Below are 24768 nucleotides of genomic sequence, written 5' to 3'. Positions count from 1 at the left end.
ACATAAAGTAATCTGTTATGAAGTTTGTGACGTTGCACCGGGTGCGTCACTTGGACCGGTCGCGTACCCCCCTCGAATCTTTATACGGCGCGCGTACATGCTTGCCGTCGAGTTATCGTGTTTTTATTTTAGCTATTAGTTACAGGAGGAAGCGGTCGTGCGGCCCGATTAGGCAGGGTGGCGCCATCCGCCGGCGCGGCGAAGCGCCTCAAAATTGTAAGAGGCCACGAAGCGGGCCCGCCACGATCGTCACTGTTGGGCCGATCTCGAGCGTGCGTGGACGTCCGGCGAGGAGTCCTGAGGGTGTATTAAGCGAGGGCGGCGGTCCTACAAGCCCATCAAGGAGGAAAGATCGAGGACCACGAGAGTGTTGTAAACGACCTGCAATCCCAAAAGTAAGGTAACGGGGGCCAGCGGGGCGGAACGTCGAGTACCGTTTCGCGTATCGTATTTCGTATTTGGAGTTGTGCGTAGGATCGCCTCCCGACCTACGAACTAATGTCGTGAATCTCTCAGGATTAGTGCTGCGGTCATTTTTATGGGTCTGACATATCCCGCCCGCTGCTACCCCGTGAGTAGAGTAAAAAGGGGTCCTTTTCCGCCCGACTCGACAATCCGGTGTATGATTGCGTGTGATATTTGGGAAAAAATGGAAGAGATCTGAACAGATTTGAGCAGATCTCATCAGATCCAATCCACTCAGATCTGGTTTGATCAAAATATTGGCCCTATCTGATCAGATCTAATCAGACATGAGTAGATCTGATCCGATCCTAGAGGATAGAGTCAGATATGTAACGAGAATAATCTATTATATCTGCTCAGATCCAATCAGACATGAGTAGATCTGATCCGATCCGGTGTCCATCCACTGCAGAAAATTGTAGTTTTCAAATGTTATTTTTTAAATGTGCCACTTTATTTTAAAAGTGGACTCCACGATACAAAAGTTGTGCCGTTCCACGATTTACATAACTTGGCGCAACTTAGCACGACACTGCCGTGTCTGATACCGTTCTTATACCACTGTTCATCAAATTTTAAATACGAGAATCAGATTCCGTCGGATGCCATCTATCGGATACTTTGAGATGCAGCATTATGATCTGATCATATATAATCTTATATGACTATATAAGTTTATATGTGATTATATTATTTTATCAGTTTAAATTGTAAGGTATGTTTGCAAAATAATTTAAAAGATTTATGTTTTATATATACATATACACATTAATCTTTTATATTTACCTATTATTAATTAATTTTGCACGGTACTTTTTTAATGGAATATTTATAATAAATTCTAAATATGGTGTCGAAATTAACAATTATTATTAAATTGGAAGAGACTATATTTATTATATATGTTAATGTTTCAAAATTGAGAAAACTGTTTTTAATATAAAAATTAATTGATTTTTTGACCAAAAATCATTTAAAAGGTTCCCCTTTATAGAGTTAATATTATATTTGATATAATGTCCAACATTGGGTGTAAAAATTAATAATGGGCGATTTGAGAACGAAATTTTTATAAGTTCTATACTAGCGAGATCTGCTCAGATCCGGCAAGATCGGAAGAGATCTGATTGGATCAGCCACACAACTTTGTAAGTCAAAATTGGACTTATCTGGTAAGATCAAGATATGTCTGACTAGGTCTGCTCAGATCCGGCAAGATCGGAAGAGATCTGATTGAATCAGCAACATAACTTTGTAAGCCAAGATTGGTCTTATCTGGTGAGATCAAGACATGTCTGGCTAGGTCTGCTCAGATCCGACAAGATCTGAGGCATAATGTCTGCTCGTACTTCAGAAGATCTGAAGCAATCAGATAATGTCCGATTAGATCGGAAGAGATTCGATTGGATCTGCGATTCAATATCGAACGGCAGCAATGGTCAGATCTGGTGAGATCGGATTATAGTTCAGCATATCTGGCTGCATGTGATTAAATATGGCCATGCAGATCTGGCGAGATAAAATTGTATCCAATCAGATCTGACTTTACTTGAATTTCAGATCTCATTGTATCTTATTTTATCAAATCAGACATGGTCAGATCTCCTCCATTTTTTCCCGGGTAGCGTGTCGGCGTACGACGTGGCGGCCTCGCCGCGCGTTACGATCCTTGCGCGTGTTATGCGATTATGCGAATCGGCTCAACAGTCACTCTAGGATTCGTTTTCGCGCTTCCGTTAATCCGAGAGCTCGTTTTCGCGTTTCCGGTAGTCTTAGTGTTTCGTTAATCGTAAGTCTCGCGTCCACGGTGGCGTTAATCTCGTCCGTGCGTTCATTCTGGGGCGTATCGGCACTTAGACCCGTTAATTACCGCGCCCGGTGCTTCGAGTGTGAGGCGGCGGAGTAACGAGTCGGGGGTGTGCATTTCAGATTACTTTATTTTCATTTTCGCGTTTCCGTTAGTCGGAGTGTTGCGTTCCTCCGGGTGGAGATATCACGCGCCCCGGAGTGTATCGTGCGGAAGTATCACGCGCTCGCGGAGTGAACCGAGGAGCGAGAAGCATCGTGTACCTATTATACTGCGTGTACGCTTTCGTTATTTGCGATTGCGCGTATCCTTTCGTTTGCGTGTATTATTTCGTTCGTTGGCCTATATTAGTGTAATTCGTGTATGATTTAATATTTGTTTTCGCGCTTCCGTTAAGCTTTATTATTGCGTTCTGCGTAGTTCATCGCGTGTATTATTTCGTCGGCGTATATTATTACGCTTTGCGCATTTCATCGTGTAGATTATTCCTTGCGTGTATTATTTCGTCGGTGTATATTATTGCGCTTCGCGTATTTCATCGTGTAGATTATTCCTTGCGTGTATTATTTCGTCGGTGTATATTATTGCGCCCCGCGTATTTCATCGCGTAGATTATTCCTTATTACGAGTACAAGTTACATGTACGTCTTTCCGGGCGAATATTATCTTTGCGTCCGAGTTTATTTATAACGCGCAGACCCTTCGAAAGACTTCACGTGGTCGAGGGATTGATCGCGGCGAATACCTCGCCCGCGTCCTGAAGGTTGTACCGCAATTATCAAGCTTTCTCTTATATTACATTATGATTTACTTGCTACTTGAGTGATTTCTTTTGTGTTTGTCTTCGCCTCACCACGGTCAAACCCCTCCGCATTCGGCCTATGTAAGAACCACGACCCTCTGCCGAAAATCCTGAGCAGTCGTCGCGATCGGCCAGAGCGGGTGTATCTTGACATATGAACTAAGAGTTATATCGATAACGAGAGTTTATTTCGGATCTATGTAGAGTTTATGTAGAGTACTTTTCGCGGGTTAGAGTAAACGGTCGTCTCCACACCTGGCGCCCAAAGTATTTTCGTATCGCTTTCGAGATTCGCTCTGCCACCCGATCAGAGATTTGCTACGCGATTCAGTCCCGCCTCACAGCCCAGGGAAAATAATACAGAGATAGCGTCGCAAGTTACAATTTTAATTTAAAAACTATTTAATAACTATTTTGCATTTATTACAAATTTTTTTAGAGTATAAAAAGGAGGTAAATGTGTATAAAAGGTCAAACCTCACTGATTTTATCGCCACTTAAATATGTTGTAGGGAATTCGAGGTCTTTCTGAGAACTCTACGCAAGAAAAAAGTGAGGCTATTAGTTTAGAAGATACAGTAAATTAAAGTTCGACATTAAAGTTTGTGTATGCTGTAATAATATGTTATTTTTTTAGTTTTAAGGCACAGTATAAGTAAGAACAGTAGGTACACTCCGTCAAGAAGTTGGAAATGAATATGGCGGCTTGCACAACTAATAATATGGCGATTGTCATAATAACTGCGTGGTAACTGAATATGAGATAATAAGATAACATAATAGGATAAGAGTTCGATGTCGAGACTCGGAATCGTCTGTAGACGACTTAGGTACCTGGCGGGGTGTTGTACTCGGTAGAGCAGTTACCACGCTGCGATCTGTTGAGACTCAGCCCTCGGGTTATTATATCAAAAAAGGCGCGCTCGCACAATCAACATCGGATGGTTGCCGCAAAGATCAAAAGCACCAACACAAAGTGTACCTACTGTCCTTATTTATACTGTGGCTAAGGGAACTAATTTGCCGATATGTGTGTATATAGACAGTACATATATCAACAAATTACGGTAATTATACAGAAAGAAAGCAACCTCACCAATTTCAATGACCTTGACATATGTTGTCAAGAACGTAATCCTGAATAACTTTTCTTTATAACTTAATAGGCGGTCATTGCTTATTAAAAAACATATGAACAAAAAAAGTTTGAGTTTTACAAGTTGTGACGTGACAAGTCGCGTCTACTTCTCGGACGGGCTCAGCCGAGGGGAATTCGGGGATGCCTCCTCGTCGGAGAGAGGGAGGATAGTCGCGTACTTAGTATTTTAATTAGTATTTAAGTTTTTAAGGGATTGCCGTTGGTGACTGGAGCCCGCATGTAACGGCCGTGAGCCGCCACGAGGGAGAGCTGGCAGGACCAAGGAGGCGGCCGTGGGACATGGTTGGTAGTCGGGTTGTCCGGACCTCCCCGCAAGAGCATCGTCGAGTGCCGCTGGCCGGAATTTACTCCGAACTCGGTCGCAACAGCGGCAGGAAAAAATCAGGGGACCCCGGGACACACCCGAAAGAAATGCCACAAAGGCCAGGGTGCCGAAGAGCGGCCCAGGGAAATGCGTAGCCCTGTGGCCACCACCCCGAGGGGCTACCGGCGGACGAGGCCATGGCCCGGCCAGTCTGACTCGCGAAACGCCGACTCAATCATCGCGGCCCGGACAGCCGGATGAATTAAAAAACCCGCGCCGAGGCAGAAATAGTTGGAGTGGCGCCGGCGGAAGGAGCGGCGCGCGAGAAGCATAGGCGCCAGTGAGAGCGCTAGGATCGGCGATCCGGTCGGGCGACACGTTACAGCGCAGGCGCGGGGAACCGGCGCGATCCCGGCGGGCCATAGTCCCATCACTGTCGTGCCGGCTATTGACGAGGGAGCACCGCCCGAGCCCTGAGCCGTCCGGACTGCAGCGAAGGCATCGACGAATTGTAAGGTCACCACCCTGGCGTCCCCGCGATAGGAAAGAGGGTTCACTCGAAGCACTGGCCCCGGACGCGTATCGGTTACTTTGGCGCGAGTTGCGAGGGGAAGCTGCGAGTCGCGAGTGGTCAAGTATTTTGAAGGGCACTCGGCTTTGTGGTCGAATAGCGTATCCGGGCCCTCGAGGAAGGCGAATAAGGTAAATGTCCCTATGCCCGACCATGCTCCCTCTACCGACCACTTTGACGTAAAACGTTATTTACGACGCTGCCGATTCATCAACACGTTGATTAGTGGAGTGGAAAAATTCCGGAATTCGTGCAGTACAAAAGGATTGTAACGTGCAGAGTAAGTACAATAATGAGATATATTTTTTTTCGCATTTCTTGCCGCACGTCATTATCCACGCGTATTCTTAAGAATGAGGTTAAGAATTGTCGGTCGCCTAAATAGTCCGTATTTCGTTCAAAATTCTTTTGTAAAGAATAATTCGAGCGCTAAATGGTTCGTTACAGTTTGATTGCCATATTCAAAAACTGTCAAAAAAAAAATCAGTCAAAAACTGTCATTTTCTTTATTTATTCGATAGTCGAGGTTAGACACAGTAAAACGCCTGCATGTCCCCAGTGCCGTACACGTAAACGTCTGTGTATTGTCGAACACTAAAATATCTATAAAAAATATTATAAATTTTGTAAATTTTAAAATAATATTTTTTAAAATATTATAAATTTTGTTGTTTGATCATAAATGCTGTAGAGTTTATGATCGAAATCTGCGTACATGACAATAATTTATTTCCTGCTACGCAGATTACATTACGCAGAGATATCTATAGATTTTTGTGCTGGTGGTAAAGAAATAAGAAAAAATTATAATCTTTTATGTTTATTTTTCGTTTGAAACCTTCGCTCTGCATGCTCTGCATGCTCTGATAAAAGGTGGTCGGCAATGAAGGCATGCCCGGTCGGAATTGGGCACAGCTGGTCGGTAGAGGGGGCACGTACTAGTGCGCCTTTATTCTTTTTTATCTAGAAAAATACTTGACGGAATGGATTGAGTCTACAATTTTTGGAAAGTGCATGGATGAAGCTATCCACCAGTATGAAACTCTTTATCGAATTTATTTTCGTCACGCTTGACAACGCCATTCTTTTGTTTGGTCGGCTTTATAGGTGTCGGGCATAGAGACATTTACCTTATTGCGTTTGGCGGGACAGGAAAATTGTCGGGATTGGCGCGGGGCCGCGGAATCTCCGGACTTGCGAGAGAATTCGGGATTCGCGTGGCAAGCCGCGGGATCGTCCGCGATACGAGACCTTATTTTGTGTTCGGGGGCGATCGCCGGCCGGCGGGGCCAACACGGCAAGATCGCCCATAATTTTTGCGTCGTGCGGAATCGAGGTGGCCCGGATACTCGTCGAAGGCGTAGGTAGAGGCGTTGCGATTCGATTGGTCGGGATCGCGGCGTAAGTATTCGTTGTGCGTTCGTAGTGAGTTACCGCTTTGTAGTTACCTTTTATTGTGAGTATTGTTTCTATCCGACCATTGCGTTAACCTTTCTTGCGTTCATTTATTGCGTTAACTATTTTCGCGTTCATCTCTTGCGTTAACCTTTCGTGCGTTCATCTATCGCGTTAAACATCCGACATTATCGCGTTTATCTATTCTAACATTCTGGTGTTAATTTGTCCGACATTCTCGTGTTAATTTGTTTCACCTGCGTTGACTCTATCCGAGATCCTGGCGATAATATCTCTATATTCACCCTTCCGTATGATCTAATTTCAACTATTTCAAATACATTATATCTATTACTTTTACGCTGAATGATTTCAAATATATTACATATGATTATTTCCTTATGTTTTTGTGTGGTTAATTGAGTCACGCCTCTTCTCCGAATTTCCCGAAAGGAAACTACGCCCTCAGGTATCGTCGCGTCGGGGGATATCGCGTTATCTAGAATATTGTATACGGTGGTGCGATTAATTGCACCTGGCGCCCAATTATTTTGTGTCTCAGTAACTTCGCGTCCTGTCAATCCACGATTGCCCTCCCCCAGATTGCGAAACCGGAGGAAAAAGCGTCGCAAAGTTTATGTCAGTGCTAAGGGAAGTAATTTATTGATATGTGTGTATAGACAGTACACATGTAGGCGAGGTTAGACCTCAATTCGCGTGGAAGTTTTTCATCCGTACAACAATTGGATTGGGTTAGACCTTTGATTACATTGAAGCGAAGTTTACCCCACCCCACCCCGACCTGCTTATAGGACAAAACAAGGTCTATTATTGTACAATTCAAGTTTTCAATTTTTCACGCGAACCGAGATCTAACCCCACCCACCACTGCCTGCGTGGGAGAGGCGGTAGCCCCTCCTCCGCCTACATGTGTAGGTTCTGTCTATACACACATATCAGTTAATTACTTCCCTTAGCACTGACATAAACTGTTATATTTTTTAGTTACATTTGTTCATAACTTTTAAATAACAATGACCGCCGATTAAATTATAAGAAGAAGTTACTCAGAATCACGTCCTTGACAACATATGTCATTGAAATCGGTGAGATTGCCCTCTTTCTGTATAATTACCAGAATTCCTTTTGTATCTGAAAAAGAGCTCAGAATTGGTGACTTAAAAGTAAATTCTTTTAAACACTTAAGAATGTTTAAGAACAAAAATGAGTTGGAAGAATTTATTTCATAATTTAGGAATTTAAAAAGAATTTTTTTTGAATTCTCTGTGCTATCTGGGTTATTAAACTATTATATTAAACTAAATAATATTGCGAAATTATTATATTTAATAATTATTCAAAATTTCTTAATTTTCGAAATATTTAAAATTTCTTAAGGTAATTGTATAAGATGGGGGGAATCACCTTGGATGACCTTGATATTTTAGTATGTTGTCAAGGTCACCCTCCTGAGTGACCTTCAAAAGGTTTCAGCCCGCGCTCGTTATTCGTTAAAAAGTTATTAACAAAAAAAGTTTGGAAAATATAGCAGCTATTTTGAGTATTGGAAGGCATAAATAACGGTAATTATGCAGTAATAAGGACCACCCTCCGATGACCTTGACCTTGACATATGTTGTCAAGGTCATGACCCCGAGTGACCTTCAGAAGTTTAAATGTTTAAAGCGCGTCAACTAACCTATGTAGGTTAGTGACGCGCTTTAAAAGTATTTAAGTGTTTAATGCATAATTACCGTTATTTATGCCTTCCAATACTCAAAATAGCTGCTATATTTTCCAAACTTTTTTTGTTAATAACTTTTTAACGAATAACGAGCGCGGGCTGAAACCTTCTGAAGGTCACTCAGGAGGGTGACCTTGACAACATACTAAAATATCAACGTCATCCAAGGTGATCCCCCCCCATCTATACAATTACCTTTCTTAATTATTATATATTTACATATAATTTGTTACAAATAATTTCATATACACGTGCGTTTTTATTTTATTTTTATTGTTTATAACGTGGTAAAAAGCCGAAAAAATAAAAAAAATACGAAAATATTTTTAAGCATATATTATGGAGTCGTACCATTTGTGATAGAAAAATCCATGATCTTCGATTTTCGAAACATTCGAACATTTCCAATGTCTTGTCGAATGTACGTAACTAGTTGCCCTTGATCACGAAGGTCACCGGCTAAAAAGTTTATATTACTTTAAAAAAGTGTTTGAGAGAAAGAGAAAGAAGAAGGTCGAGGTAAAATAAAATGGAGTAAGAGAAAATGTAAACTTAAAAAGGACTTGGTTAGTGGAGCGAGTGTGTTGTGCATGCGTGTGAGAGTTGCGGATAAATTAGGCGAGAGTTTAGAGGGAAATAGGAGTCGAGGTAGGCGTCAAACCGATAGAAAGGTAGGAAGAAAAACTTAAATTTAGGATAAGATAATAGATGCAGCAGGGAAATATTAATTAGTGAAGGAAAAGAGCGCTAAATATTTTAGAGAGAGGGAGAAGTTAGGTGAGAGAAGGCGGAAGAAAATCGCTGTGCGCTCCAAAAGGGAGCGAGATTTGCGTCGCGCATAGAGCAGGTAGCGACACTAGACACTAGACGGAACAGTCTAAGCATAGAGATAGCGGTTAAGGAGATTGGCTGGAAGGAGAGCGTGCACGAGGGACGTACAGGATGGAGGGAGAGACAGGCGAGAGTGAGAAGGCAGCAATAAAGAATAAAGATGAGAATCCGGCTACAGTGTCGAATAGTTCAAGCAGTGAGAAAACGGGTAAAGAAATTTTTGCCACACCAAAAGAAGAAAAAAGAGGAAAGGGAAGATTTACAAAGGAGGAGTTAAGAATGAGAGAAAGATCGAGCTCGCTCAGCATACTGGAGTTTATGACAAGTGATAACAGTACGGCATGCGAGTTAGCGAAAGCCAAGAGGAAAAGAGAGGAAAACGAACAACGTACGATGGAAATTTTCAAGAGAGATAACAAGACAGTGAGAACGCCACCAGGTATGGACAAAGCGAAGGATGGAGTCGGTGCTGTAGGTAAGAAGAGAGAAAAGGAAGGAGTTCTGTCAGCAACAAAGAAAGATGAAGAGGATGGTTCGCTATTAGCAGTATTGAGAGAGATTAGAAACGAAATGAGGGACCTGAAAGATGAGATGAGAGAGATGAGAGAGAGGATGAACGTCTTAGAAGAGGGTCGGAGAAAAAAAGAAGAAAAGGTAGAGGAAAGGATGGATAAGATAGAAGAGGGTCTATCGAAGATCGAACGAAGGAGTGAAAACACAACGGATGAGTCGACCGGCGGCAAAATGGAGGAGATTGTGGGAAAGGTGGCGGAGATGGTTAGGAAGAGAGAAAGAAATATGAAGGAAAGGAAGGAAAAGAAAAATAATTTAGTGATCAGAGGACTACATAAAGAGGAAAACAAGAGCTTAATAGACACAGCGGAGACGTTTCTTGAGAGGGAGTTTGGTGCAAAAGCGGGAGTGAAGAAGATGCGGTCAACACGCAGAGTAGGAAGAGAGATAATAATAGTCGAAATGGACTGCTGGGAAGCGAAGGATAACATCATGAAGGAGAAGAAGAAGCTGGGAAGTAAGAAAATTTACATTGATCACGACTTGACTTTTGAGGACAGAGAAGGGCAAAGACGGATAAAAGAAAAGGCATGGAAAGAGAAAACAGAAGAAAAATGGGTGAAAATAGGTTTTAGGAAGCTAGAGATACAAGGTAGAAAGTATGTATGGAGCGAGAAAGAAAATAAGCTAATAGAAAAGGAAAATTTCTAGAGGACTGCTAAGTTAGGAGAAGAGTATCAGCAAGTCGTGGCATTCAAGAGGAAAATAGACAAACAACACGAATGGAGGACGAAAAAGTGAAGCAGTTGAAGAAAGAAAATGGGCGAAAGATAATTTTCTGGAATGTAGCAGGTATAGGGAGGCAGGACAAAAATTGTTGGAATTACATAGTAGGTTTCGATTTTATAGGGTTATGTGAAATATGGTTAGAGGAAAAGGGATTGGATAGAATTAAGGGTAGATTGCCAGAAACGCATATCTGGAAAAACATTAACGCTGTAAGGGAAAAAAGGAAGGGTAGGGCGAAGGGAGGTTTACTAATAGGTATTAGAAAAGGCTGGATGGCGGAAGTGGAGAATTATGAAAGTATAATGATTACAGAAAAAATTGCGCGAACGAGAATAGTAAAAGAAAAAAAAGGCTAAATATTTTTACAGTATATAATGTAGGAGCAAAGAAAGATGTTGAAGAGATAATGGCAAAAATAACAGAGCAATGCGAAGGATGCGAAGGAGAAGATATTATTATAGGAGGTGATTTTAATATTAGAATAGGAAACTTAGGAGGTTGTAGGGAGGAGGAGTATGACTTTGAAAAGAAGAGTAAAGATAAAGTCATAGGAGATGGCGGCAGAAGTTTTGTGGATATGATAAATGAAAAAGGATAGTATTTTTTGAATGGATGTACAGAGGGGGATTGGGAGGGGGAATATACGTATGTGGGTGCGAGAGGGTGCTCGGTAATTGATTATGCAATTGTAAACGATAGTGCGCAAGAGCGAGTGTTGGAATTTAGAATAGGGGACAGGGTGGACTCGGATCATTTGCCTCTGACCTTGTTACTGGAGGAAGAGGAAAATACGAGACAAATAAAGGGGTGTACAGAAGAGGAAGAAGAGGAACGGAATATGTCAAAGAAGATCATAGTGTGGAACGAAGAGGCAAGGAAATTATACAGGGAGAGGACGGAGGTATGGAATGAAACCGAGGACTAGGAAATGGAGTCGGTGGATAGGAAATGGGAGAAAATCAAAAACTAGATCCTTGGAGCCTTAGTGTATAAGGAAATTAAGTTAAAGAAGAGAAGGAAAATAGGGCACAAAGATTGGTGGGATAAGAGTTGTACCAGAAAGAAGAGGGAGGTGAAAAGAAAGTACAGAAGGTGGAGATGTGGAAAGAGAAGTAAGAAAGACTATTTGGAAGAAAAGAAATGCCTGAAGGGGTGGTTAGAGAGCAAAAGAATGGAGAAGAGAGTGAGGAAAGAAGAGGAATTAAGAAAACTGAAGGACGAAAAGAAAATTTGGAACTACATAAACAGTCGAAGAAAAAAGAAAGAATGGAAAAAGAATAATATCCCGAAAGAAAACTGGAGAAGTTACTTCATGGAGCTGTTAGGTGGGACCGAGATGGAAGGAAGAGATGAGGCGTTGGAGATGCGTAACATGGGAACAGAAGAAAGAAATGAAGAGCAGGTTCAAGATAAAGAAAGGAAGCTGCAAGAAGAGGAGATAGTGAGGGCAGTCAGGAACATGAAGCTAGGCAAAGCTGCAGGTGTCGATGGAATCCCAATGGAAGCATGGCTGTATGGTGGCGCAGCAGTAAGAAGAGGTCTAACTGATCTGTTGAAGCTCATTTGGAAGGAAAGTAAAATTCCGACCGAATGGCGAACAAGTATAGTTGTCCCTCTATATAAAAGGAGGGATAAAGAGAGAACAGACAACTATAGAGGGATCTCTCTGCTGTGCACTGCATACAAGGTATATGCGGAAATTCTAAGGAACAGATTGGAGGAAATAATGGAGAGGAAAGGGATGATATCTGACAGCCAAGCCGGCTTTAGGAAAGGGAGGTCCACAATGGATAATATATTTATCTTACACCATATAGTGCAAAGAAAGAAGGAGAAAGGTTCGGCAACTGGGAAAGACAAGATTTTCGCAATGTTTGTGGATCTAAGGGCAGCATTCGACAACGTTGACAGAGGAATTTTATGGAAGATAATGTAAGAGAAAGGACTGGATAGCAGTTTAATAAACAGGATAAAAGAAATCTACAAAGAGACGGAGGTGACAATAAGGACGATGGATGGGTTCACAAGATGCTTCAAGATGAAGAAAGGTGTAAGGCAAGGCTGTGTGATGAGTCCCGCCCTGTTCAATTTATACAATGCGGACATTGATAAAGTTTTAAAAAAGCGTGGTATAGGAGGAGTGGAGCTTGAAGGAGTGAGAGTATGTTCATTAGCATACGCGGATGATATGGTTTTGGTAGCAAAAAATAGAGAGGCTTTACTAGATATGATGAGCATGTTAAAAAGATTTTTAAAAGAAAGGAAACTAGAATTAAATACAGAAAAAACTAAAGTGATAGTATAGATATTATTTAATAGTAAAGGTAAAAAAGGCAGGATGACATGGAAATGGGGCGAAAAAATAATAGAAGAAGTAGATATGTTTAAATACCTGGGTTTCACGTTTAATAGGAAAGGTAATTATGTCGATCATATAAAAGAACTGAAAAGGAAAGGAAGGATCGCGGCAAACAGGGTCTGGGGCTTAGGAGAAAGATTATGTAAAGATGATTTTAGTAGGAGATGGACGCTTTTTAAGTATCTAGTGAAAAGTGTGATGGAATACGGAGCAGAAATATGGGGGTGGTGTGAAAAAAAGGAGTTGGAAAAAGTCATGTTAGATTATGTAAAATGGGTATTTAGACTAGATTTTTGCACTCCGAGGTATGTAATACTAAGGGAACTAGGATTAGAGAAACTTAAAATCTGTTGGGGCATAAGAGCCATAAGATTCGAGAAAAGAAGCAGAGAGAAAAAAGGCGGAAGTTTAGTAAAGGCATGTTGGGTTGAAAAGGACACAATGGATAAAAAGAAAAAGGATTTATATAGTTTGGAACGAGAAAGGTTATATAATAACAATGGTTGGAGCTCTGAAGTAATAAAAGAATTAAATAATGAAGGTAAAAATACTAAAGGCTTAGTAAGAATAAGGGAACAGGACATACAAGGGCAAATAATAAACAGTAAAATAGTAGAAGCAAGGTATAATTTAAGGTACAAAGAGATAGAAGCGAGCAACAAAACACCGAATTAATTATTAAAAGCGAACTTGGATAAAGTAAAAACAGGAGATGAGATTAAAGCGATGGTAAAATTAAGGTGCGGCAATTTAGAGGATACAAATAAATATTGGCTTGACGAGGAAGATACGAAGTGTAGATTCTGCAAGTCAGGTAGGGACAACTTAGAGCATTATATAAGCGAGTGCAACATCACAAGTATGTGGTTTGAGAACTTAGGTAGGAATAACGGAGAACGATTAGAGAATATATGCGATGACAAATTTAGAATGAAAAAAGGAAAGGTGCTAAATAGATTATGGAAAAGGAGAGAGAAAAGCTATAAAAAAGATAATGGCTGTAAACAATAATGTACTATGGCTTGTTTGTAAAGAAGAATGATGTTTGACGTGTGGATGGATGTGTGTGTTAAGTAGAATTGTAAACCAAGTCCTTTCTTGGCGTGTAGCTGAAATAAAGACATATATATATATATATATATATATATATATATATATATATGTATATATATGTAAACTTAAAAATTCACAGAAATGACGAAGTTAATAATCAAAAGTCACGTTACTATTGATATCTCGCGCTAAGTGTACGTGATGTTTACGTTAAAACGTCAAAAGTTAAAAAAAATGTGATATGTTAAAATATTATCTTTTTAAAAAATTTAAAAAGACAAAGTATATATACATACATGTATCAATTAAACGCAAAAGAATATTGTTTAATAGAATGTTTTCCTATATTCTATTTCTCAAAAAGTTTAAAAGTAGTAAGGTAGTACAATCTTTTTATTTACTCTCATTTTGATAAAAATTTATACATTGTTTTTTATTTTAAGATAGTTTTAATTTTTCCACAGTATAAATGCCTGGGGGTTTTCTAAATTCTGCAAATTTTGAGATATTGGGCCATTTTTTTTTGTTTTTTTGTTAAAGAAGAACTTTTTTAAATATGTAAATATGTGATATTAAAAAAAAGAAAAAAATTGTGCATTTAACATAAACGGTGGTAGAGGTTCGCACTTTCGCAAATTTTAAGATACTATTTTTTTTTCGTTGGAGGAAGAAAATACGCATTTTCAGTTTCACATTTGCACACTTTTTCATTATATTGGCAATTTTTTTCTAATTCTATTATGTTTTTCAGTCTTTTCTACCCCTATTTCATATATAATTCTTTTAAATTTGGTTAATCATTTCTTGAGTTACAGATATTTGAAATTTCGAAGAACTCGTACATACATAGAAACCTTATAAAGTCGAGTCTAATTAACCAAATTTTAAAGAAGTATATATGAAATAGGGATAGAAAATACCGAAGAATATAACAGAATTAGAATAATTAATACTAAATTGTCCAAAAACATCAATTTTTAAAAAACTCAAGCAGTTGAGACTTGAGGTATAGTCCTTAAAGGTTAAAATTTTATAATATTGGCAATTTTTCTAATTCTATTATATTTTTTAGTCTTTTCTACCCCTATTTCATATATAATTCTTTCAAGTTTGATTAATCAGTTCTTGAGTTATAGAAATTTCGGTAAATTTGGCACATACATACATACATACACACATACATACAAATTAGTAGCAGAAGTGAGGCTTTACAATCGACACAATGTCAAATCGATGTTGACTTTGGGAGTTCAGGCTACATGGTCCATATATGGACTTCGCATATGGATCTTTAATCGCATATAAAGTTGGGTCTAATCAACCAAATTTTAAAGAATTATATACGAAATAAAGGTAAAAAAGACTGATGAATATAATAGAATTATAAATAGCCTGATATCTCAAAATTGGCGGAAGTTAAAGCAACCACAAACATTTCTCAAAAAACAAACAAATAGCTTCCTTTGCCAGTAAATGAATTCAAAACAGAAGTAGTTTTTGTTCGACCCGACTGGCCAAATAATTAATTTATTTAAATTCACAACGTTTCGGCTGCGATTTCAGCCCTTCTCAAGTGATTAATCAAGCCATAAATCCTCAAAAACCGCGTACAAAATATCCATTACGTTGCTGACATGGTGCCCTAACTACGTCATGCATACGTAAAGCTAAAAAGTGAAAAAACTAATGATAATCAATAAGATAAAATATTCGCTAAGAAGTCATAAAATAATCGCTCAGAAGTCATAAGATGAAAAATTAGAATAAAAATTGAAATAAATTAAAGTATACAAAGTAAAATAAGCAGCTTACATATTCTGTGCGTCAAAAAATATAAGAACAGAACGGTGTGGGACGAGAAAACACATCGTAAGCCATATCTGCGAACACATCCGTACAGCGTGACAGTCGAAGTCATACTAAAATGACCGATACAATAATAACTAGATGTTTTCACAGAAGGAAACGAACAGAACAAAAGGGGCAAAAACTAGGTGACACCAATCACGCGGTTGTAATTCGCGGGCAAGTTTTCTGTGTCTTTTTGCAGGTTGATTGCGCTGTCACATTTTTCAATAAAAAACATTTCTGAGATTTCTCGTTTCTTGAATTGTCTCTCTTTATACAAAATTTTCGGTTGTTGCCAATTAAAGTCGTGGTCGTGCGTAAGATGGTGCTTATCACACACCTTGGACCAGAAAAATGGTGTGTCACCGTAACGAAGGATTTTTCAATACTGTCACTAGACAGTTTGGACCAGAGACCACGTCATTATTGAAATCTTGGATTAACATCAAAATCAAGACCATCTCAGCAAACCAGCAGTTGAAATTCCTGCTCCGTTGTAGAAGATCTGACGTCCTACCTCCACACTTACACCGGCTACGTTTAAATATCGAACTACACAGTAATAGGGTTAAACATGAGTTTACTCTTTTTAAAGAACGTATACGGTTAAAGCTTCTCAATTTCGAAATTAGTGATGCGAATATCAACTTATGTTTTTTGCGATCTAAGATAATCGGTGTTGAGAACCAACTTCGAGAGCGCTTACCCGAATGTTTAATTAACAACTTTTTTATGTTCAATACTAACTATCTCCGTACTCACGACCGTAATACACAATTAAAGTTAATTAGTAAATTCGATTCTGTTATGGCCACACAAAATTTAATTATTAATTCTCTGCTTAAAATCGACCATGAAAAATGGATTATCAATATAAGTAACAAGCAAATCCCGAATAGAGTTTTAAAGTTCCTTAGTCTTGCCGATAGGTTTGCTCTGCCTATTGATACTAATGACAAGAGAGATCGTGTAAATTCGGTTGTTGACATAATTAAAAACTTCGAATTTAATATTCATAAAATTCCCGACGATATTGTGGATGAAGCGCGTGACCGGATTTCCAACTCATTGTTTAAATTTCTGCGCAAAAATAAACATACAAACTACATAGACAGGTTTATATTACAAGAACTTATCTTCGGGATAATGATGATGTCTTTGTTACCAGGGCAGATAAAGGACTAGTCACAGTAATTATGGAGAGAAATACGTATGTTAATAAGATGACTCACTTACTTAATGATAGTTTGACTTATAAGAAACTTAAGAATGATCCTACTAAACGGATAACATCTAGAATTAATAGGGGTATTCAAATAAGTTAAAATTTAACGGTTTGACAGGTTATGTCGGGTTAAAGTCGAGTAAAAAGTTAATTAATTAACTTTGGGCGCGCTATTCTTTAAGGTTATGCAAAATACATAAGTGACTCATTAACCTATCACATTAATCTTTGGGTTAAAAGTGTAAAAATTAACTTTTTACCCGACTTTAACCCGACATAACCTGTCAAACCGTTAAACTCTAACTTATTTGAATACCCCTAATGCTTTGGCGAAGTCTTGGTTTAACAAGGATATTATCAGCGAACAATTGTTTCGGCTATTGAACTGTACTAATGGGAACTTCCCACGATGTTACGGACTTCCGAAGATTCACAAGGATGGCTCACCTTTGCGAATTATCGTTTCTACTTTGGGGAGTTCTCTTTATAACATGGCTAACTTTCTGCATAATATCTTAGAAAAATCCGTTCCCAAACCTGAGTCATATGTTAAAGATGGCTGGTCTTTTGTTGAATTGATTGGGGAGGTAGGGATCGGGGAGAATGATGTGCTGATCTCTTTGGATGTCGCCTCCCTTTTCACCAACATTCCTAAGGACCTTGTTTTGAGAGCGATTGAGCTTAGGTGGAATCATATCTCTAAAAAAAAACGAAACTCAGCCTTGCTCAATTCTTGTCAGCTGTGGACTTGATTCTCAGTTTTACCAGTTTTTCTTTTGAGGGTCAAATATATGAGCAAATCTTCGGAAGTCCGATGGGTTCCCTTCTCTCTCCCATTTTAGCGAATATGGTCATGGAGGATCTCGAGACGCACTGTTTGCAACTCCTTAGTTTCCATATTTCCTTTTTTAAGAGATACGTGGATGACGTTTTCGCAATTGTTCCTGTGTCGGGGATTTACGAGTTACTTAAAGTTTTCAACAGTTATCACGCGAGATTGAAATTTACATTCGAAATAGAAAAGAATGGTTCTTTAAGTTTTCTCGACACAACGGTGATTCGAGAAGGGAGCGTGTTGCTTACGAATTGGTACCGAAAACCGACTTTTTCGGGGCAATACATAAATTTTATTTTTCGAATCACCCTTTTAAATACAAAATTAATATTATACGTAATCTTGTTGACCGTGCTATTCTTTTATCGGACGTGCGTTTTCATAAGTCTAATTTAAACGAAGTAAGAAAGATTCTTTCAAATAATTGTTATCCAATACAATTAATTAACAAGTACATTAATATCCGACTTAACGAGTTACAGACGCGTCACGATGATAGTAATGGCTCTAGCGGTGACAGTGTGGCCCGTGATCCTTAGAAATTTATCACCATACCGTATGTTAAGGGTCTCAGTGACAGTGTTGGCCGTACAATGCGCGATGCAAAATTCAGGGTTCTCCTTACCATTCCGAAGAAATTATATTGCATTATTCGAAGGGGAAAGGACAGGCTACCGTATCTTAAACAGACTGAGTTGATATATAAGATTGATTGTGCTAATTGTAATGCTGCATATGTTGGCCAAACAAAGAGACACCTAGAGACACGCATAAAAGAACATTTCTGTGATATTAGAAAGAATAGTGACAATCATTCCGTGGTTAGTAAGCACCGTCTTACGCACAACCACGACTTTAATTGGCAACAACCGAAAATTTTGTATAAAGAGAGACAATTCAAGAAACGAGAAATCTCAGAAATGTTTTTATTAAAAAATGTGACAGCGCAATCAACCTGCAAAAAGACACAGAAAACTTGCCCGCGAATTACAACCGCGTGATTGGTGTCACCTAGTTTTTGCCCCTTTTGTTCTGCTCGTTTCCTTCTGTGAACACATCTAGTTATTATTGTATCGGTCATTTTAATATGACTTCGACTGTCACGTTGTACGGATGTGTTCGCAGATATGGCTTACGATGTGTTTTCTCGTCCCACACCGTTCTGTTCTTATATTTTTTGACGCACAGAATATGTAAGCTGCTTATTTTACTTTGTATACTTTAATTTGTATACTTTGTATACTTTAATTTATTTCAATTTTTATTCTAATTTTTCATCTTATGACTTCTGAGCGATTATTTTATGACTTCTTAGCGAATATTTTATCTTATTGATTATCATTAGTTTTTTCACTTTTTAGCTTTACGTATGCATGACGTTGTTAGGGCACCATGTCAGCAACGTAATGAATATTTTGTACGCGGTTTTTGAGGGTTTATGGCTGGATTAATCACTTGAGAAGGGCTAAAATCGCAGCCGAAACGTTGTGAATTTAAATAAATTAATTATTTGGCCAGTTGGATCGAACAAAAACGACTTCTGTTTTAATTTCTCAAAAAATTCAAAATTTTATAAAGAAAAAACCCTTTTACCGATTATCGCCAAATTCAATACCAACCTTTTTTTAATGATACTCTATATAAAATTACATGTATAACTTATAATAAATATAATAGAATTATAAATAGCCCGATATCTCAAAATTGGCGGAAGTTAGAGCAACCACAAACATTTCTCAAAAAATTGAAAATTTTATAAACAAAAAACTCTTTTACCGATTATCGCCAAATTCAATACCAACCTTCATCTTTAATGATACTCTATATGAAATTACATGTATAACTTATACATGTAACTTTTAAGCAGAAATCGGTAACTCCTTCACCGGGGGTTTCTCTGTAGCCCTCGGCGGGGGAACAGGCGGATAAGTGGTAAGAGAGTGAAAGGAGATGAAGGAAGAGATTGAGAGGTGAGGAAGGTGTTGGTTGAAGAGGGTAGATAGGGGAGTGCGAAAGGAAGACGAGAGAATGGAGATGAAGCGGAAGGTGGTCTGGAGGAGACGGGAAACGTTGGTGAAGAGGCACGTGGAAAGTGAGGTTAGGGAGAAGGGCGGGATGGAAGGAACGGAGGTAGCAGCCCAGGTTACATGACGAGGGAGCTGAGCGAGTTGGCTGCATGGAGTATCGATCGGGCGATCGATCGACCTGTCACGAGACAGAGGGATTGGCGATGGTGGCGCGGCAGGTGCGGAACGGAGCAGGGAGTCGTCTCGACAGATCGATGGATCGAACGATCGAAGGGGCCGGACAGATAGACAGGAGATGGAAAGAGAAGGAGAGAAAGCGTCGGAGGAAACGAGGAAGGAGAGAAGCCGAGCGTGCGTGAGCTGGACTTTGGAGGCAAGGAGAAAGGAAGGGAATAGATTAAGGGTAAAGATGGACGAAGATAAATCGGTGGAGACGAGGGTAAGAGAAAGAGAGGAGAAAGAAAGGAGAAAGGAAAAGAGAGAGGAGGAAAGTAGGAGTTGGAAGAAGACGGAGGAGGACGAGATTACGAAAAGGATGGAGAAGAGTCTGTTTGTTTTCGGAAGGATTAAAGGTAAATGTGGAGGTGAAAGAGGTAAGCGTGATAGGTCAGAGAGGAGAATGGGTGACGATAATAGTAAAGATGGGGAGTGAAGAGGGTAAGTGGAGGGTATTAGAAGCAAGGAGAAAGGAAGGGAGCAGATTAAGGGTGAAAATGGATGAGGATAAATCGGTGGAGGCGAGGGTATGGATACGGACGAGGACGAGGGCCATAAGAAGAAAGGAGAGTAAGAGGGAGGTAGGATGGAAAGGAGAAAGGAAGGGAAATTGAGAAAGAAGTGGCGGGGGAAAGGGAGGGGAGGAGGAGAGGGAAATAAGATCAAGGTATAACACAGTTTATTTCCAGAGCGAAGGTAAAATAGGAAGGAGGGAAAGCGGCGAGCGAGAGGAAAAGGAGAGAGAGAAGGAAGGAAAGAGAGAGAGAGCAGTGGCAGAAATGAGGGAAGCAAAGAAGGCGGAAGGAGATGGCTGGATGAAAGACGAAGGGAGGGGAAATAAATTGTAAGGTCGCATATGGCCAGGGCGCGAAGGGGAGTGTTTTGTAAGAGGTCTGGGTACGTTCCTCATAAAAACGCCTTGTAAACCCTGCGGGGATACACAATAAACTTATCTATCTATCTAACTCCTTTACCGATCCTCGCAAAATTCAAAACAACCTTCCTTTAATGATACTCTATATAAAATTACATATACATCTTTTACACTTTTTAAGCAAAAATCGGTAATCCCTTCACCAATCCTCGCTAAATTCAATAACAATATTTCTTTAATAATACTCTATCCATCAAATAACTTAGGGTAGACTGAAGCGAATCGGATCAATATAAGTTTCAAGACAGTTTTCGTTAGTGTTTTGTTTGTCAAACGAACTGTTTCATCGTGCTAATTAGTAATCCGATTCGCCTCGGTCTACCCTACATTTTTTAGGCAGAAATCGGTAACCCTTTCATCAATTTTCGCCAAATTCAAAACAACCTTCCTTTAATGATACTTTGTGCATAAGATTGCATGTATAACTTGTACACTTTTTATACAAAAATCGGTAACCCCTTCACCAATCATTGTCAAATTTAACACCAACCTACCTTTAATGATAGTCTATTTATAAAAAAAAATTAAGCTCGATATTTCAAAATTTGCGGAAATTAGAGTAATCATGTACAATTATTTAGATAAAAATCGATAACCTCTTTATTATTAGCAATGTTTATTAATTCTATTATATTTTTCAGTTTTTTCTACCCCTATTTCATGTATAATTCTTTAAAATTTGGTTAATCAGTTTTTGAGTTATAGAAATTTCGATAAATTTGGCACACACACACACACACACACACAGACATTTTTTAAATTACGATTTTTCGACGTTTTAAAACATTCTGAACACATTGGCATTGAAAACTAAAACAATTTTTTCTTTGGTCTTTTCTACCCCTATTTCATATATGTATAATTCTTTAAAAATTGGTTGATTAGACCTAACTTTATATGCGATCAAAGGTTATATACGAAGTTTATGAAAACAAAGCTTCCTCTATGAAGAAGCAATATTAATTGCCAGAATCTATAAAATTCTACATGAATTTAAGAAGTGCTATAAAAATCTACATAAAATGTTAAAATTGAAACACTTTTGTAAATTTTTGTATTTTTTTAGTGCATAGTTTCTGAGTAGGAATAGAATGAGGATTGTAAGGCCGGGTGCTCCGAGGAGGGAGAGGGGCAGGGGGGGTTCGCGGCGCGGGGTACTCCATGCCCGATGGGAGCGGGGTCCGCGGGGCAAAAGGGGGGAGCGTGCAACTATGGCGAGGGGTCAGCGGGGAGAGGGGGAGGAGTACGATACGCGTATAGGGGTCCGCGGGAGAGGGGGGGGGTGGTACGGTCTGCGAGGGGTCCAACTACAAACCGCGTTTTCGGGCGCCGCGGAGAGAGGGAAACCGCGTTCGCGTTTTCGGATGCCGCTGGGAGGGGGGTCAGCGTGCAACGGCCGCGTCGGTCCGCGGTGAAGGGGGATCCGCGCGACGTCACACGGTGCGCTCCTGCGCGCGCCTTCTCTCTCCCGTCCCCCGTTCGCGTTATCTCTCCCTCGCGCGCGTCTTCTCGTTCGCGTTCTCTATCCCGCCCGCATTATCTATCTCACTCTCCATTCGCCTCTTCTTACCTATCCTCATGTTTGCATCCTCTCTCACTTGCCATCTCCATCATTCGCCTATCTATTCGCGTTTTCTCTGTCTCCCGCTCGCGGTCTTTCTCCATTCCTCTTCGTAGCTCGTATTCATGTTCTCTCTCAACAGTATCTTATTTTTCGAATAGTTTTTATTAATTTATTTAAATAAGCGAAGACAATAAGGCAGCTTAATTTTAATAACATGGAATGGGAGGAACGGTAAACAAAAAAAAACAATTTAAATTTTTTTATTATAATATATTTATTTGTCATGTAGCGCATTATACACAATAGTATCTAAAGCGTGGACTAATAATTCGCAATCAATAATTGAATTTTCATCATAAACCTCACGCAAGATATTTTCCGCATTACATTTATTGATGATACATTTCTGCTGTAAAATAGTTACAAATTGATTAAATTTCATATTTACTTCATGCGTATTTTGATACAGCTTGAAATATTAATGTTCGACACATTGTTTGAGCTCGAATAAGAAAAGCATAGTCGAAGGTTTTATGTACAGACAAGCATTGTACGATGTAAATTTTACAACACTCGCATCGCGCATTTTTACGCGTTCTATAACTGCATTCTTAATTGATAGCGAAAAACCGATAGTTGACCCCAAAAGTTATTCATTATCCGTACGTCTTTCGATGAGCGCCGTCCACGTCGCATGGGGTAACACTATCCGATTTCCTCAATTATCTCCAAGAACTAATTCAACAAAGGATGTTGGCCCAACGTTGATTCCCACATCTAAATATTTGTAAGCTGTAGATGTCAAGGCAAATCTTCTTTGCAAAATACGTGGCGAAAAACGGGGTTTATTAAAACTGAAAAAATACAAATGTTTATAAAAGTTTTTGCAAAAGTATATACAAAAAATTTTGTTTGTATTTACTTATTGTTCATCGTATCTAGAGGCTGTTTGCAGAGCGACGTACTTAAACCGTTTCAAACTCTTGACTGCGCGCTAGAATCTTCGTAGACTATTTATACATACACAAAATTGCGAATCTTGCAAATAGCGTCGATGTAAGGCTGCTGCTGCGAGCATGCTATTTTAATTGCGGATCCGCACCCACCACCCCTCTATCTCTATCTCAATCATCAATAAATGGCGCACCTACGGCGGCCACTAAACAGAAAAAAAAACATATTAAAAATAACTCTACATTACATTTCACTACACTTTGTCACACTTTACTTCCGTACCTCAGGCGTGTAAAACAAAATGAATCAATGTCCCCTGTCCCCCAAATCCAAATAGGCTCTTTGATACAATGCTAAGGGCACCACTCCATGAAGCAGATTGCTGTTTGCGGTTCAGGGATAAACTCACAAACGTCTGGACGTACGTTGTCATGATCCAAAGAACATTTCGGTTATAGGCGTGGTGAAGGTAAGTAAGGCTCTTCTTTATACCGATGGCCTATATCATCGCCATACTCATCATCATCAAGCTTGTATCGCGGTACGTAATAATCGTCAATTATGCCACGACATGTGATAATCTGAAAGTTAATAGGCCAAATCGGAAGCACATCACGTCCCTTACAAAAAAAAACACCCTAAATAACACCCAAAAAACACCAAAAAGTAATAGCGTAATTTCGGCCAAGAAAAACACCAAAAATGACACCAAAAATTTTCTTGGCGTTAACGCTCAAATGGTGTAAACACTATTTGGGTATCCAAAATTACAATATTATTTTTTGGTGTTTTTTTAGGCGTTATTTAGAGTGTTTTTTCGTAAGGATCATACATATTCACTGAGGGGAAAATGGCGATCATGCGACGCTGTTCCGCGTCCATTTACCGACCTTGATTATAAATATACCAGACACATATGTGCGACACCGGATATGCCTTCGCTTTGTGGTGTGCGTTGGTAGCATGTGGAGGAAATACGCTGGGCCTGTATTCCGTTCCTACCTACAGATAACTGTGGATTTGATAAGCGTCGTTGCGCAGGTTTTTCGTATCGTGTAGAAGCTGCGTCGACACCGTTAACGGCACTGACGACGAACAGAATATGGCCTCTGGGCATGCGCTAGCAGCGCATCCCCTCCACATGCTGCCAACGCACACCAAAGGGAAGGCACATCCGTGTGCTGTCGAGCGTCTAAATCATTAGTTCAAACAAATAATTAATGTAAAATAAATATTTAATAAATGTTAAAAAAAATATTTTTTTTACAATGAATTGTACAATGTATAATTAATGAAAAAAAATATTAAAAAAACATAAAAAATATCATCTGTTACTTAAGTATATATATATATATATATATATATATATATAT

At 39.4% G+C, this 24768-nt stretch overlaps 1 protein-coding gene and 1 long non-coding RNA gene across 3 annotated transcripts in view; both read right to left on the bottom strand.

Moving 5' to 3' along the window:
• The window catches only part of LOC139822648 (gustatory receptor for sugar taste 43a-like), a 215015-nt gene that overhangs the window by 78673 nt on the left and 111574 nt on the right, over positions 1–24768 (bottom strand). Inside the window, exon 4 of one of the 2 annotated variants that reach the window (XM_071794558.1) lies at positions 8599–8706. The exons of the other annotated variant lie outside the window; for it this stretch is intronic. Coding sequence (XP_071650659.1) covers positions 8599–8706 — 108 coding nt within the window. The remainder of the gene's footprint in view (positions 1–8598; positions 8707–24768) is intronic. 2 annotated transcript variants of the gene reach the window in all.
• Positions 22736–24729, bottom strand: LOC139822656 (uncharacterized). Its single transcript, XR_011734567.1, has 3 exons — positions 23678–24729; positions 23364–23600; positions 22736–23295 (listed from the first exon to the last, which is right to left on the bottom strand). It is a non-coding gene; the product is annotated as an uncharacterized lncRNA (long non-coding RNA).

Source organism: Temnothorax longispinosus, chromosome 12 (assembly GCF_030848805.1).
Source record: "Temnothorax longispinosus isolate EJ_2023e chromosome 12, Tlon_JGU_v1, whole genome shotgun sequence".
NCBI lineage: Eukaryota > Metazoa > Arthropoda > Insecta > Hymenoptera > Formicidae > Temnothorax > Temnothorax longispinosus.
Note: the sequence above shows the minus strand (reverse complement) of the source record. Positions and strands in the feature narration are given on the sequence as shown.